Source organism: Labrus bergylta, chromosome 18 (assembly GCF_963930695.1).
Source record: "Labrus bergylta chromosome 18, fLabBer1.1, whole genome shotgun sequence".
Lineage (NCBI taxonomy): Eukaryota > Metazoa > Chordata > Actinopteri > Labriformes > Labridae > Labrus > Labrus bergylta.
Window position 1 is genome coordinate 25,555,963 of NC_089212.1, and position 16,303 is coordinate 25,572,265.

General features: G+C 43.5%; 2 protein-coding genes across 2 annotated transcripts; both read right to left on the bottom strand.

Moving 5' to 3' along the window:
• Positions 1-3,237: 3,237 nt before the first annotated feature.
• Positions 3,238-5,597, bottom strand: mrps26 (mitochondrial ribosomal protein S26). Its single transcript, XM_020657657.3, has 4 exons — positions 5,235-5,597; positions 4,236-4,382; positions 4,001-4,124; positions 3,238-3,683 (listed from the first exon to the last, which is right to left on the bottom strand). Exons 1-4 carry the CDS (start codon positions 5,453-5,455, stop codon positions 3,552-3,554), a joined length of 624 nt encoding a protein of 207 aa, XP_020513313.1. The 5' UTR covers positions 5,456-5,597; the 3' UTR covers positions 3,238-3,551.
• A 3,543-nt stretch (positions 5,598-9,140) lies between these two features.
• Positions 9,141-12,988, bottom strand: neff2 (neuronal intermediate filament family member 2). Its single transcript, XM_020657656.2, has 3 exons — positions 11,838-12,988; positions 11,155-11,279; positions 9,141-10,257 (listed from the first exon to the last, which is right to left on the bottom strand). Exons 1-3 carry the CDS (start codon positions 12,846-12,848, stop codon positions 10,197-10,199), a joined length of 1,197 nt encoding a protein of 398 aa, XP_020513312.1. The 5' UTR covers positions 12,849-12,988; the 3' UTR covers positions 9,141-10,196.
• Positions 12,989-16,303: the final 3,315 nt, after the last annotated feature.

Here is a 16,303-nt window from a genome sequence, read left to right on the forward strand (position 1 = left end):
TTCTGGTGATTCTGAAGCTCAAAAAACAGAAAAAAACAGATCATTCTGGGGGCGCCGGTCGTCGGTGGGTAGGAGCGTGCACCCAGAGGCAATTCTAGAGTCCCAGGCAAAAATCAAGTGGGGGGGGGGGGGGGGGGGGCTGCAACCAGCGTTCAGAGGCACAGCAATGAGTGCTGTCAGATGGGGACCCCTTAGGGAGGTTTCCGACCGTCATTGCAAAATTTGCACACCTTCAACCGCTGCTCAGGAGCCCCAATCGGTTGCCCGTTGACAAACAGCGCCTCTGTGTGCGCCCCATGTAGAGAGGCTATAGTCCTCCAAGCGAGCAGCCGGGGTTTGAATCCAATCTCTCTCTCTCTCCCTCTCTCCCTTTCTCTCTCTCTCTCTCTCTCTTTCTCTCTCTCTCTCTCTCCCTCCCTCTCTCTCTCTCTCTCTCTCTCCCTCCCTCTCTCTCTCTCTCTCTCTCTCTCTCTCTCTCTCTCTCTCTCCCTCTCTCCCTTTCTCTCTCTCTCTCTCTCTCTCTCTCTCCCTCCCTCTCTCTCTCTTTCTCTCTCTCTCTCTCTCCCTCCCTCTCTCTCTCTCTCTCTCTCTCCTCCCTCTCTCTCTCTCTCTCTCTCTCTCTCTCTCTCTCTCTCTCTCTCTCTCTCTCTCCCTCTCTCCCTTTCTCTCTCTCTCTCTCTCTCTCTTCTCTCCCTCCCTCTCTCTCTCTCTCTCTCTCTCTCTCTCTCTCCATTTCTGACTCTCTCCCATGAAGGCTTAAAAATGCCAAAAATAAATCTTGAAAAAAGAGAGCTCAGTCTTGTTTACATGACGCTATGGAGGAACTAAAAGTCAACATCACATGACTCTTAAATAAGTGTTGAACTGCTGGTGATACCGCCTTCAGAGGACAGCTGTCTGTCTTGTTACTTCCTCAGATCCTGACCTCTTCTACGGTGTTTGAGCAATCCCATCAACCTCCCCGAGTGATCGCATTAACTGTGTGCACCGCATTACAAACTACTTAACCCTGCAGGCAGCCAAAACATGCTACAGAGGGTTCACACGGTGTTCAAACACTCAGCTTGATGCCTGACATAATAAAAATATACCACTTCAGTGTTTGTGAACATTTATCTGGGTAACCTGAGAGTCTACTGACCCACAGCATGTGAAATAAAGCATCCAGTCCTTTGTTTGTGGTCTGCATAAGTCTTACAACACAGAGAAAAATGCTCTGTTTCAAATGTGCTCTCCTTGTGATGTCACAGTGGGATTCTGGTTAAAAAAAAAATCTCCTCCTCTCCCCTGGTATCTCCACCCATGGACTCCACCCCCAGACTAGAACAAAACTTCTGCACAGGTCCTCCATTTTATTCTCACTACAGAGGAGTGATGTCTACTGGGAAAACTCAGGGGGGGGGGGGGGGGGGGGTTATTGCATTTAAAGAGACACACACCAAAACGGAGCGTTCTGAGAGAGCTGGTTTATACAGGGTCACAAACCTCCTCTGGTGCTTGATTCATGTTATATTTTGACCAAAGCACAGCACAGATGTTTCATTTAGACCACAGGGGACTGTTTGAAAAGGTGGAGGAGGACTGTTTGAAAAGGTGGAGGAGGGGACTGTTTGAAAAGGTGGAGGAGGGGCCTGTTTGAAAAGGTGGAGGAGGGGGATGATATGTACACTTTAAAGTATTTCATACATTTCAGTCCGAGGTAGTAGCTTTGATATCATCCCTCTTTAAACTCTTTGTTTATCCACCTTCAGTCTAAACCTGCAGGTTGCCTGATTGTCTCTTCAGGTCTTCACCTCCGAAGCTCCGTCCTCACACACGAGGATTAACCCGGTTCAGCCGCACATTGGTTCACATGAGATGCTAAACAACAATGACAACAGTGAGGAGAGGAGGTTGAAAAACATTAATAAAGTTGCCAGTAAGATCTGTCTCTCACCTTCAGTCAAAGAGCTGCAGCTAAAGCTCGAGACATCTGACAGAGTCCACCTCCTCTGATTGGTCAGTTTGAGCTTCTCACCTCAGACAGCAGACAGATCACCTAAAGCAAAGTCCAACATGTCAACAAATTATTTTATAACTCAGGCCGTCAGACGACTGAACTCCAAAGACGACTGATACATTTTATTTTGTTAAATTATGATTTTATGGACGTTTGTATACATCCTCAGTTTCCTGTAAAATACTGTTTACAGTATTTATGTTTATTGTGTAATCACCCGAGATGATTTGTATTCTGGGTGCCATGAAACTTATGGGGGGCCGGATTTGGCCTACGGGCCGCCAGTTGATGACTGCTGCCTTGAAGGTCAGGTTGTCCTCTGGTGTCAGGTGTCTTTACAAAGAACAGAACTTAGAATTCATGTCCTCTAAATATTTCTAATTCAGCGCCAGTATTGATGTGTTGTTCACAGTGTCTGAGTCTTTGTGCATGTGTTTTCTGTTTGTGTTTCTTTGTTTCCACTTTGCTGCATTTCCCCCCAGGGACAGTAACGTTGAAGTTGAAGGTGTGCATGGCGCCCCCTAGTGGGTGAAAGCTTAAAGTGCAGGATTAAAAAAAGGTGAAAAATATATCTATCCAACTCCAAAAACAAAACAACACTTACTGATAAAATGTCTCTTATTTAAGATGTTTACTTCCTCAGTCATAGTTTTTTACTTTACTCCATAAAATCAAATCTTTCCTGAAGAATGTCTGGAACCAAAACGTCATAAAAGTCAGACTCTCCTACGCTGCTGCTGTAGGGAAACATTTTCAAAATCAGACAGTTTAAGGGGAAAATACCAAATGTGTTTCAGCCTTGTGGTTTTATTTTTATGTTTAATCAACAAGATGATTTATATTCAGGGGGCTGGATAGGAACCTTTAATGGGCCGTCAGCTGAAGGTCAGGTTGTCCTCTGAGCTCGGGTGTCTTTGACCTCCTCTTACATATCTCTACTTTACGTTACCAGACTGAGAACATAAAGAGAAGAATCGACTTCTACAAAATATACTGAGTCAAAGCGTCGTAAGCCCACACAACTCACCACGATAGTTTTAATGTTTTACTTTTTTTCTTACAACTAATCCGTTCACACATCCCAAAACGATGCCAAAAAAAAGAGTCATTCAGGTTGTTTCTGCTCTGACTGAATTTTGAGGCAGAGTACGAGCCTCAAGAGATGAAAAAGAAAAAGGGATTCCTGATCTGATTTTCATCCTGTGATGTTCAAAAAAGATTCAGAATCGTTGAAGAGGAACTGTGATATCATGAGTTTACTTCACATTACAAACAACAGGAAGACAGATATGATCAAATGGACACGTTAAGGTTCAGGTTCAGAACTCAAATGAGACGGAGTACGACGAGAAACAAGATAAAAAAAGCAGCTCAGTTCCAGCAGACACAAAGTCTCAGACATCTTTTCCTGTCAGTTTGACGACGCTCCTCTTCCAGGTCGGCTCAGACTGACACACAGAGCGCTGTTTGTCCACCTCTCTCTCTCTCTCTCTCTCTCTCTCTCTCTCTCTCGGGGATGACACTACAGGTGAGTCTTGTGTGTTTCCTCGTTTCACTGCTGCACCGTCTGTTTGACGACCCTCCCTTGTTTATTGATGGCAAAGTTGTAATTCTTGGGATTGTCCAGAGCTTCTTCTATTCGCTGGTCCAAGTTCTCCAAGGTGATGAAGTTCTTTGCATCCTCCTGGAAGAAAAGAAAAAAAGTTATTATGAAGCCAAAACTGGAGGACACCGGCCGCGGCGGGTATTTTAGTAAACATCGCTTTTTCTGTGCGTTTTGGCCTTTCTAACTCATTTCGGCCGCTTGTACCCGCCGCCAGTCAGTCACTCCCCAAAGCTCATGACCACAGGTGAGGGTTAGAACAAAGATCAACCGTTTTTATCTTGAATTAAAAGTTTTCAAAATGCAGAAAAATATCTTCAAAAACTAGAAAAACGTGCACAAGTTGAATAAAGCATTGAATAAGTTCATGGGTAGAAGAAGAGACAGTGAAGTCATACCTGTAACTGTAAAATTTCTCTCTCTCTTTGTGTGATCAGTTCTTGTTGTTCTTGTTCTCGCTGAATGTCAGCTTCGACCCACTTACGCTCAGCTTCCTCCTTCTCCTTCTGGAGCCGCAGCATCCTGAAAGAAACAGCAGAGAGAGAGAGAGAGGGTGAGATCCAGGTCCAGGATTCTCCTTTATCACTCACACACAGGGAGTTTCTTCTTCATGTTTCTGTTTTTCTTCTCCACCTGAGTTTGAGCAGGCGTTGGTTCTCCTGGTCGTTCCAGGCCATGAGGGCGCGATGCTCCTCCGCCTCCTGCTTCGCTCTCTCCTCAGCCATGGACCCGGTCTCCTCCTGGTATTTCTTCCTGAGCACCTCCTCCTTAAATTCCAGACTGACACACACAAACAACAGATCAAATAATTACTCCAAATCACTTCAACTCTTTCTTGTCTCCTTTTGTTTTTATCATCCATCTTTATTTTATTTGGTGTTTTATAGAATTCATATTGCTGTGCATTAGTCTCTAAATTAATTCAATTCAAAAAACTTTATTTGTCCCCGCGGGAGGCAATTTAAAGACACACAGAGCAGTGAATTAACAACAGTGCAGGTAGACGAAACATTTAAAACCTAAAATAGAAAGTGTCAATTTAAATACAACCTAAAGCTTAAACTTAACTTAAAATACAAAATATAAAAAGAGTAGATATAAGTGGACAGTGATCAGACTGACAGATGTAAACAGAACTATGTGCAGTAAAGAAATAAATATATATATATATATATATTTATATATAATCACTTTTTCCCTCCTCTGTAAATCACTTGAATTTGTCTGACAGATGCTGTGTGAATAAAGTTGACTGAGTGATTGATTTGATGTACAGAAAGTAAAAAAAGTCACTAGGGGGGTAGGATTAAATAAGTTTTATACTTCTTCCTACTCCTTTTCAGGCATATCAAATGGATTTATGTCATTTGCTTTTTTTGTGAAATAATTTGAACATTGTTTTTTGTATTTTCGTGTTTTTCATTTTGTTTTGTATTTTTGATATGTTTGAAATAAATTCAATCAATCAATCAAAACCTGCAGTTTTAACAGTTTGGGGCGCAGGAAGAGAAAAGGGACACATTTCAATCCGGTCACAGAATGTTCCATAACACCAGGTGACACATTTCAATCCGGTCACAGAATTTTCCATAACACCAGGTGACACATTTCAGTAACTGGTGATTAACGTACCGAAGCGCCCTCATGATCAGCTGGTACTCCGAAAATCTCTCCCTGAGGACGACCATCTCCACCGGGTCGACGGGGGGAGGCTCTTTAATTCTCCCCTCTTTGGATTTGGCCACCGGGTCTCCGCGGGACTTCCTGCCCCGGACAGCCTCCAGGAGCACGGCGCTCCGGGGGGACAGGAGCCGGGCCGCCTGGACGCTCCGCCCGCCGATGACCTGGAACATGTCGGCGTCGAGATGCGGGACGAGGTGCAGCTTTTTAGGATTCTTTAGTGTGTCGTTTTGTCGAAGCGTTTGAAAGTTAACATTGACACAGAAATGTTATCGACGCAAGGCAGCCGCCATGTTGGTAACCTCTGACAACAGGAAGTGATTAGCAAGCTAACACTGTGTTAGCCTCTACTGCCATCTGCTGGAGGTAGGAACGGATTTCTATGCATTTAAATATGTGTTTTTAAAGGTAATAACTCTCCTAGAAGCGTTTATTTTAAAATAGAAATCGAGTTTGAAAGCAAAACCCAATGACAGTGAAGCTCAAACAAGTTAAGCTAAGCTAGTTAGCAACACAAAAAAAGTAGCAGGTGTGTCGGCAACTTTGGCGACTTTCCCGTAATGAGTCTGTGGTTGTCATAGTTACAGTTAAATGTTGAAAACTCAGAGTCCTCATCGCATATAGATTTTGTTTTTGTACTTGTATTTATAATTTAAAGATAAACTTGTCAGATATGTATTTAAATAAATAATACTCAAGGAGGTAATTCGCGTAGTTTTCAACTTCTGTTGTAACCATGACAACCACCGACTAGTCACCACTTAACACGGTCGCAAGTGAGACCAAATCACCGGGATAGCTTACAGGTGCAACCAATCAGAAGTAACAACTTAAATTTAGTGAAACGCTTTTAAGGTGTTTTTATCCATTACTTAAACTTTCTGCTTCTTCTGTTTGTTTATCAAAGTTTAAATACTGGACTTTTATTTTTTACAGTGCCAGACTTCTTTCTTATGAGGGACAAAAAATGACTAAAGTATAAATTAATTAATTAATTAATTAATTAATTAATGTTGGGAGAAATGCATACAATAATGTATAAATAAATGCATCAATAAATATATAAATAAATATATAAATGCTGAAAACAATACATCAAGATTCAAGATTTGTATTTGTCACATGCTCATTCAGATGTGCAGTGAAATGTAAAGACTGTTCCGCAAGGCCATGCAATAAACACTCAAATTACTAATACACATGTATACAGTAAAATAGAAATATAATGTCAAATTTAAAAAAATAATTATTTGAATATACAAAATATAGAATATAGAATAATGTAAACAGTGTAAAGTGTCAAAGTGCAGATTGGAATGTGTGGTGTGTGTGCATCATGTAATCACAGTTCTGTTTCATTTTTAAGTGAGGAGAGTGGAGTTCACAGTCCGGACAGCCTGAGGAAAGAAGCTCCATCAATCAATGACTAAATAATAAATACACTTTGTTAATGAAAAAGGCTATTTATATATTTTTACATGTATTTATTCATTTATTAGCGTATTTCTACAGTTATATATGTATCAATGCATACATTTCCACATTAATTGAGTTATTAATTTATTTCCGTATTTTTACATTTACACATCTATTTATTTCTGTGTCCAGGTCGTAAGAGGAAAAGTAAATTTGCTTCTGTCTGTTTTTCAAAATTGACCAATCCTACTTCAGTAATGTTAGGACGGCCCACTTAATTTATATATTTACTTTTCCTTGTACAACATGGACACAGAAAAACATAAATAAATATATGAATATATTTATTTATATATTAATTTTTATATGAATTGTTGCATTTATTTATATATATTTATTGATGCATTTATTTAATTATTTATACATTATTGTATGCATTTCTCACAACATTTATTCATTCATTTATTTATTTATTTGTACTTTAGCCATTTTTTGTCCCTCATACTTTTTGCACTATAGGTTATAGCTTTTTATTGTTAAATTTAAGAGTTCTTCTTTTCCCACTGCAGCTAACATGCATTAAATGTAGTCGATAATGTCCCATTTCTAGCCCCGGCTTTTACCCTCTCATGTATTAGCATCAGTGTAATAAAAGATGTTGGGTTTTCTCTTCACAACACTTCACGTTTTGTTCTCTGAGGTTTTGTTTCACAGTCTTAATGCAGAACAAACACATCATGTGAAGACTCTTTGTTCCTCCAGGGTTCAGTGGGATGCCCGCTGTCACCCCGATGATGGATGATGCTGCTGAGGCAAAGCACCAACACCTTACAGCTACAGTCCGCCTGCCAGGAACGTGGAATGATGGGAAATGGTGCAGTGCCGCTGTTTGTGTTGCTCCTCCTGTGACATTGAGGGCGGTAAGTACAGAGACATTTAAGCAGGATTCATTTCAGGGGGAGGGGAAGTGTTTACAGCGGCCCCCGAAACAACACAAAACAATTCCTGAATCAAAATGACACGTGTTAAGTTAAAGTACTACTCTGGTAATGACCGTTTAACTACTGTAGTAACTTCAAGTTTCACAATTTCACTATGAAGACAATCCTCTTTTTGTGCCTTTAATGTTCATAGAAGACTTTTGTAATATTTCTTTAGAGGTGTTTTGTAACTGCTTTGAGGTATTAAAACCGAGGATGCATCTATCTCATTACATAGAAACATGTTTTTACAATTTTAAACAGTTTCTGTTTTCCGCTGAATGCATCTTTAAAATGTAGTGTTACTGATTGAGCGGCTGCATTAGAACAGTCCTTTCCTTTTCGCTCTTCCTTAACCTCGGGGAAAAACGTTAAGAAGGAAAGGACTAAGAGGAGAGGAAAAGACAAACGTGGTGATAAGAGAATCTGACTGCACTCACACTCAGAGTTGGATGTTACAGATTTCAAACGGGTCTGCTGTGTGTGAACTACAATCTATCAAATATGGACTACAATCCCCTGGTGCATTGTTCTTTGGAGGGGTGGGGGTTCCTTTAACAGACAGGGCAGCTGAAGAGGGATGACACGCAGCAAAGGGCCGAGGTCGGATTCAAACCTGTAGCTGCTGCAACAAGGACTAGCCTTTGTACATAGGGCGCCCAACATAACCGCTAGGCTATCAGTTCTCTCACCGTGTTCAGGACGAGAGAGATTTTAGCGTCTGAAGAGCTCAAAACAACTGTAAGGGTTCATATCTCATCATTTGAACTTCTTACTTGATTTGACTTGTGACGTCTTCTTATTTTTGCGTCTTTGTTTTAGTTTTGACGTCGGCTGTAGATTCAGTGTCAACACCGGGGAGGTTTGCAGTCTTCCAACTTGTGCGTGCGGAAGGAGGAAAGGAAGGAAGGAAGGAGGTAAGGAAGGAAGGAAGGAAGGAAATTAGCTAGCTAGCTAAATCTGGTACAAAGCATCTCTTCTCTTCTGAGACTAATGTCTTCTTTTGTACACTGTCCCTGATTCAAATAAACGATTCAACTTTTAAACCGGGGGGGAAAACAGAACTACAAATCAATTGAAGTTATTCATTCTTTTAGAAAGAGGTGTTTTCCTTCCAATCACAGGAATGAAGTGAGAAAGAAGCCTCTCAGTGACCGGTCTTGATTTAAAATCTGGAGTCTACAGAGCCTGAGACCGAGACAGGACCGAGTAAAAATGCTTCAGAGATGGAGACCTTTTAAAGGTAGTCTCGATCCATCTCGAATACTTCAACACTACCTCCCCCCATCATAGCTCAAACAGCTTTTATCATGTCTGACACTCAAATACTTTCAGGTCTTTTCTTTCAGTTAGGAACCTTCCAGAACAAAAAGGACAATCTGAACAGACCCCTAAAGTCTAAAAGGAATAAAATCCTGACTGTGCCGTGCAGATGTTCAAATAAAAACCAGGAGATGTGAGCTGATTTGCAGGTCAGTTTTAAGTTTATTCAGCTTGTTGTTTTGCTGTTACAGGTACACCAAGCGTGATGGTGCAGACTTTTTATTTATTAGTTTCTCAGATTTTTAAAAGTGAACGTTGACCTCTGAACGTCAGCGGACAGACAACAAGGAGCTCCTGCATGTTTTCTTTCAGTTTCGTCGTTTAGCTTGGAATGAAATCACAGAAAACAGGAAAAAAAACAAAAAACAGAAAGGCCTGTGAAACACACTGCATGACTATAAGGAGAACCCAGTAACTATTTGTCTTCCACTACATTTACATGCTGCAAGAAAATCTACTTACACTTCATTTTTTAATTTTTTTAGACGTTTAAACAAAGTGCCAATCGGTCAAAGACACAAACTCACCGTGGTGTTTGTGTGGATGTAAATGCAGCGGAAGAATAACAAAAAGAGGACAAAAAAATGAGTCTCTAATTGAATTTAGTTAAAAAGAAAACGTTTAAGGTTACTGGTTCACTGACTACGACTGCAGAACCAGGAGGGGGGCGGGAGGGGGGCGGGACAATGCAGAATTGATTGGTTTGCAGGTTTGTTGCATCAGTTTGAACACAGATAAAGTCCAAGCAGCGAGAGATAAACGGATTCTTTGTGTTGTCCCCCCCCCTTCACAAACACTTGGTCAGATGTTTGCACAGCGAGGGGGTTCGGACGGCTCAAACAGTAACTCTGCTTCTTGGACCTTAACCTGTGCCGCCCCCTGAAGAACCAAAACCAAAACAATGGTGCAGTCCGGCGTAGCTTGTTTTTGTGAGTAATGCAGTGCAGCCACTCCGTCTTCATGATGAGGTGTCACAATGTGTGTAGAAGAAGGGGGACTTCTGGTGGACCTCTTGTTCAGCACAAGGGCGCATCTGTCTTGAGAAGGATGAGCTTTGGATGTTGGATGTTGGGAGTAAAGAAGAAGAAGAAGGAGATATTTTTAGGGGCAGGGAGGAGGTGAAAGAAGGGAGTAGATGAGGATGTTCAGGTTGGGGGATGAAGAATTCAGGTTAATGCCAGGCTGGAGGCATTGTTTAGTTTAGGGCTGGAAGGGAAGGGTACGCCAGTCGGATCTCCTCCCCCTCCAGGAGTTTCCTGAAAAGAGAAGAAGAAAGATTATAAACATCGTATGGAGGTCGTGTCGCACTCATGAAGAAAATCAAGAAAATAGATATCTATATATTTCTAAATTAACTTGGAATAACGCTGGAGTCCCATCGATGGCGGTCTCCATGCTGGAAATGCTGTCTCAGTCTAACTTTCAGTCAACCTAACGACAGGCTGAGAGCTGGAGCTGAGGCGGGTTTTAAACCTCCTGACAAACCGTTACACCGCGCCCACCTGTCAATCAGGTCAGCTACACGCCTTATTGTGAATAACTCTTATCCTTCATCAAATCAAAACTGATGAGTCATCAAAACATTCACCCCCCGTACAGTGTGTGTCCATCCAGACATGAGCTAATCACACCTATTTGGTTTTTTGAACCAGGCTGTAAACATGTTCATCTCTGCTGTAAAAACAGACTTTTTAGAATGGGTGTGTATGTGACTTCCTGTGCTTCTGCAGACAGCCTCTAGTGGACACTTGAGGAACTGCAGGGTTTTACACTTCCGCATCGCCTTCATGTTTCAACAACGGAGGGCGCCGCTTGGTAAAAATGTGCTCTGGTTTTAGAAAGTAATGAGATCGTTCCCTCTGCAGACTCATCCTGGCATTACTCCAACATACCTCATGATCTGAAACTTTGCCCACATTTATTTTGAGTATCCAGCATTGTAGCACTATATGTGAGTTTTATGGGGGTCAGAAAAATAGGTCAACTTTAAAGCGTAAAGGAGCTGCAAATGTCCAGGATGTTGGCCAGTAAAGGTGCAGAAGTTTACAATATGAAATCCAATAAAAAGATTTGATTTACTGACATAATACTGAAGAGGAATCATGGATAAGGAAGTGTTACTGTAACACCAAGTGACTCTGAGGCTGTCTCACCTGTACGCAGCTATTTCAATGTCCAGAGCCATCTTCACGTTCAGGAGGTCTTGGTACTCTCTCAGGTAGCGCGCCATCTCATGCTTGGCGTCGGTGATGTCTCGCTCCAGCTCACTGATCCTTATCTGTGAACGGAGAACAGCACACAGCCATTCAGTCAGTAAATATCAGAGTTGATGGTGCAAGACACAAAAAGAGAAAAATCAGAAAACCTGTTGGACAGAAAAATGATTTAAAAATGTGTATATTTTTAAGTATAGTTTTTTATCCTATCTTATCCTTCATTTGTGTGTAACTATGCTTCGCTCCCTAGCTTCTTTTTAACCATAACCTTGCAGATTTTCACCTCTGCTGTGAGTCTGTCATCAGTGTGTGGGGGGGGGGGGGGGGGGGGTGCTGCTGCAGAGAATACATTTACAATCTGGAGCCTTCTGCTGTCGCTCTACTTTTCTCCCTCAGTCTGATTTCTTTTATTTTGTATTCTGTGTCGTCTTTTCAAGTCATTACACCGATCAGTTTTCACCTGTCAGTCCTTCCTTCTTTCCTTTTTCCTTTTTCCTTGTTCACCTTTTTTTCTGTTTCAGAACAGACTCCCTCAAATCAGAGAATTCTTCTTCTCTTGTTAAGGTGAAAACTCTCGAGGTTAAACATCAAACATCAGGATTTATATTTCCTGTCCTCACCTGGTACTTGGTCACCTCCTTCGCCTGCGTCTCCTCCAGGTCCTCCAGCTGTTTGTTCATGGAGTCGATGACGCCCCGGAGAGCCTCGATCTCCGAGGAGCGGGACTGAAGCAGCCTCCGGTACTCCATCGTCTCCTCCCGAATGGCGTGCACCGCCTCGTTGTTCTTGCTCGCCATCTCCGCCACGCTCGCAAACTTGCCCTTGTACCAGTCCTCGGCGGCCTGCATGTTCTTGCTGGCCAGCCGCTCGTACTGCGCCCGGATGTCCCGCAGGGCGGTGGAGAGGTCGGGCCGGGACACCTCCACGTCCACGCTGATGCTCGCCACCTGCAGCTGGGCCTGCAGCTCCGCCTGCTCCTCGGCGAACACCTTCTTCAGGAACGCCAGCTCGTCGCACAGGGACACCACCGAGGCCTCGGCGTCGCAGTTGGCGAGCACGGCCCTGTCGGAGTCCTCCCTCGCCCTCTGCAGGGCCTCCTCTGCGTCTATCCTCCTCCTCGCCTCCTCCTCGCACCGCTCCTTCATCTGCTCGTACACGTCGCGCAGGTAGTCCCTCTCCGCCTCCATGCGCATCTTGTCCCCGTTCTCCGAGTCGATCATGGCCCTCAAACTCCTCGCCTGCCCCTCGTAGAGCATCCGCAGACGGGACGGGTCGTTCTGCCGCCTCCTCAGCGCCTCCAGCTCGGCCTGCAGCGCTCGGTTCTGCAGCTCCAGGCGCCTCACCTTCTCGATGTAGGTGGCGAAGCGGTCGTTCAGGTCGACCAGCTGCTCCCTCTCCTGGGAGCGCAGCCCCAGCAGCTCGGTGTTCAGGGAGCTGGCCTGAGTCAGGTCCATCCTCTCCGACCCGTCCGGCAGAGAAGAGGACGCCAGCCTGAGGATCCTCTTCACCGCCGGAGGAGCCCGAGGAGACGAGAAGAGGGAGGACGACATGGAGGACTTGGTGGTGGATTGGGAGCCTCCTCTGTAGCCGTCCCAGGGGCGGCGGTAGGAGTAGAAGGAATCGTAGCTCATGATGATTTTTTTTTGTGGTGGATTTTTCTTATGTTTAGAAAAGAATGTTTTTTTTAGTTTCAGAAGATTTCTTTATGTCCCCCTTGTTCTGCACACCATCGGTGAGGATGAGCGAGCGTTTTTGCACTGCACCAGCTCGGTGATGCTGCAGATCCTCAGCTTATATAGAGAGAGGCTGCCGCCCCCCCCCCTCCCTCCCTCCTCTAACACGGAGGAGCATCAGTGCTGTCAGCATCCACAGAACCAATCGCAGACTGCTGCAGTGAGGAGAGAGGAAGTTGGTTTTTATGACTCTCATATTAGGCAGAGCTGATGTGGCAGAGCAGCTCACCTAAAAATAGGCTTCAAATGTACCACCTTATTCACTCTGGACACTTCTGGAGGCACATTTAAATCTACTCTAAGACCTCAGATGCGTCTTTTGATCCATAACCAGCAATTAAATGCAACGAAAAATGTCTCGAAACAAAGTCCTTTCTGCAACCCGGTTAGAGAAAATCAATACTGAGTGCATAAAGAGCGAGTGATGGACTTTAACATCCAGCACTAAAAGCTTTACATTTAATAGAAAACAAAGATTTCTTGGTACTTAAGTAGATGAATAATCGACAACTGCGACATCTAAATATCACAAATGTTGAAAGAATAATTCTACATCAGCCTACAGACAACATACATTATGACTCCTCCCCTTATTACTTTAAACTTTACAGATATCTGAAAGTGTTAACTCTGGGCTTTTCTTTCTGATCATCTCCTTCTTTTAAAAGTCTCCTGTAGGTCTCTGACTGTGAGACAGACAGCTCTGCGTGATGACCGATAAACTGCCATCGATCCAAACGTCTCTTTTAGACGGATCTGTTTGATGTGTTTAGATTTCAAAGTGATGAGTCACCGATGTTCTGTGTGTGTGTGTGTGTGTGTGTGTGTGTGTGTGTGTGTGTGTGTGTGTGTGTGTGTGTGTGTGTGTGTGTGTGTGTGTGTGTGTGTGTGTGTGTGTGTGTGTGTGTGTGTGTGTGTGTGTGTGTGTGTGTGTGTGTGTGTGTGTGTGTGTGTGTGTGTGTGTGTGTGTGTGTGTGTGTGTGTGTGTGTGTGTGTGTGTGTGTGTGTGTGTGTGTGTGTGTGTGTGTGTGTGTGTGTCACAGCTGAGACGGGAATAGAATTCAGTGTTTTCTGCTGACACAGAAAAACTCTCCTGCTGTTTAACGAGAGGGAGAGAGAGAGAGAGAGAGAGAGAGAGAGAGAGAGACTGAGACTTATAATAATCTTTATTTGTTTTGTGCCAGTTTTCAACATGTTATCTTCAGTGGTTCTCAATTGTTGGGTCGCAAATGTGTGCCTGGGAAAAAAAAAATGTGTATCCACTTCAAACTCCTCACCATCACCTACAAATCCCTCCATAACCTGGCTCCTCCCCCCCCCCCCCCCCCCACACACACACACACACACACACACACACACCTGTCTGAGCACATGTAGGTACCAGATCTGCTCGGGGTCCTGAGTCTGCTACACACAGCCAATCACGACGGTGATATAGCACGTCGTGATTGGCTGATTGTCGGAGAGTTTGCAGATGTAGTTTTTGTGGGTCTTTGAGAGGAGAATATGGATGAACGATTAACGTTATGAATCTTTTGAGACATTTTACAAAGAAATACACGAGTACCTCTTGAGGGATTATGTATCCGGTCTCGCCTGGGAACGCCTCGGGGACGCCCCCCAGGAGGAGGAGATGGAAAACGTTGCTGGGGAGAGGGGAAGTCTGGGCTGACTTATTGCGCCTGCTTCCACACGACCCGACCTCGGATAAACCAACCGTCACTGTGAATATATGTATATATATATTATTTAATTTAACAGTTCACCAAAGTTAAATTCCTTGTGTGTGTAAGCATACCTGGACAATAACTCTGATTCGGATAAGTGGAGGAAAATGGATGCATGAGCAGTCAAAACTGGTTTAAACGGGTCACTTGTTTTGGACACAACAAGAAGTGAGAGTGAAATATGTTACTTGAGGATTACTGTCTCTTACCAGTAGGTGGCGTCATAACAAACATGAGTATTGTACTGTGAATATGTTCAGACAGGGACGCTAAACATTTCAGGTTAGTTCTGAGGCCGTGTGTTTGAATTCTTCCTCTTTCACAAGGAGACACTGATCGCTCTCTCTGACTCTCTGACAGCCAATCACAACGTGCTACATCATCACACAAACGTTTGGGAGAGCCCGCTTCAGAGTGAAATATTGTTTGCAGCTCATATTTACTCAGGCTAATGAAAGTGCGTCTTTTACCGAGTCTGCAGAGCAACAAGGACTCTTAACTTCAGATACTTTATCATCACAGATCCGCTCCCAGAGATCAGAGTTAGACTGTTTTTAGAACTGTTCTGCTAGGTGCATGCAGCTCTCTGCGGGGACGTGTCATCTTAACACCAGCTCTTATTACTGACCTGAGCCAAATGATCCAGATCCCCTAAAAAGAGAGGAAACTCCCACCAGCATGAAAGGGTTAAAGGTTTTTTAAGTTCACTTTGTTTGTAGGCGAGTGGCACATTTACATTCTTTAATTCACCGTGAAAAGTTTTCTTTTGGCTCAGTTACAGTCTGTCTTCTTGTTTTAAATCAGAGTATTTTTCAGGGAATGTGTGAGCGGAGTGTTGTCATTACAGGTGATGAACACTAGGTGGCATCACTGCATGTTTTACTTTCTTGAAGAAACACTTCTCTCTAGTTTCATGGTGTCTGCTTCTCTATGAGCAGTGTGTTAGACAGGAAACAGAAAAAAGTGTCTGACCCGACCCGACCCACATTCTTCACTCTGAGTTTCACCTTTGACCTTCTGGGAGAAGACTCGGGGTCCTTCAGCCCAAGATGCTTTAAACATCTATACGTCCATTCATATTCTGAATAACAGGTAACATAGAATGATGTGTCGAGGGGGCGTGCAATATGTCACCTCTGCAGGAAGTTGTTTTTATGTACATGGTAAATGGACTTGTATATTTCTACTCAAAGCGCTTTGGGTTGCATCCGGAGCTCAGACGTGTTGAGAAACACCGCAGGTCACACCTCCACATTCACACACTGATGGTAGAGGCTGCTGAGTAAAGAGTCCATCAGAAGTTACTAATCACATTCACACACCACCAAAGAAGCAGCGGGAGCAACTCAGGGTTAAGTGTCCTACAAAAGGACACATCGGACATGTGGCTGCAGGAGCTGGGGATTGAACCCCCCGACTGACTCTACCACCTGAGCCACAGCTGTTTTGTAAGATCTCTATTTATGTACTTTTGAATTCTCTTGCAGCTGCAGCACAGAGTCCAGCACACATTTCCCTTCAGGGGGAAAATAAAGAATACGTTAACTTATTACATCACCTCCATTTTCTAAGTGAGAGATTTAAGTTTGAAGAAAGTTTTTGTTGCCTCATAAAGTCAAAGAAAAA

Coding starts and splice junctions, on each gene's coding strand:
- mrps26 (XM_020657657.3), bottom strand. CDS start 5,455: ATGTTCCAGGTCATCGGCGGGCGGAGCGTCCAGGCGGCCCGGCTCCTG. Junction 4,125..4,235: donor CAACGCCTGCTCAAACTCAG/GTGGAGAAGAAA, acceptor TGTTTCTTTCAG/GATGCTGCGGCTCCAGAAGG. Junction 3,684..4,000: donor GAGAAATTTTACAGTTACAG/GTATGACTTCAC, acceptor CTTTTCTTCCAG/GAGGATGCAAAGAACTTCAT.
- neff2 (XM_020657656.2), bottom strand. CDS start 12,848: ATGAGCTACGATTCCTTCTACTCCTACCGCCGCCCCTGGGACGGCTAC. Junction 11,280..11,837: donor AGGAGGTGACCAAGTACCAG/GTGAGGACAGGA, acceptor CTCCGTTCACAG/ATAAGGATCAGTGAGCTGGA. Junction 10,258..11,154: donor ATTGAAATAGCTGCGTACAG/GTGAGACAGCCT, acceptor TTCTCTTTTCAG/GAAACTCCTGGAGGGGGAGG.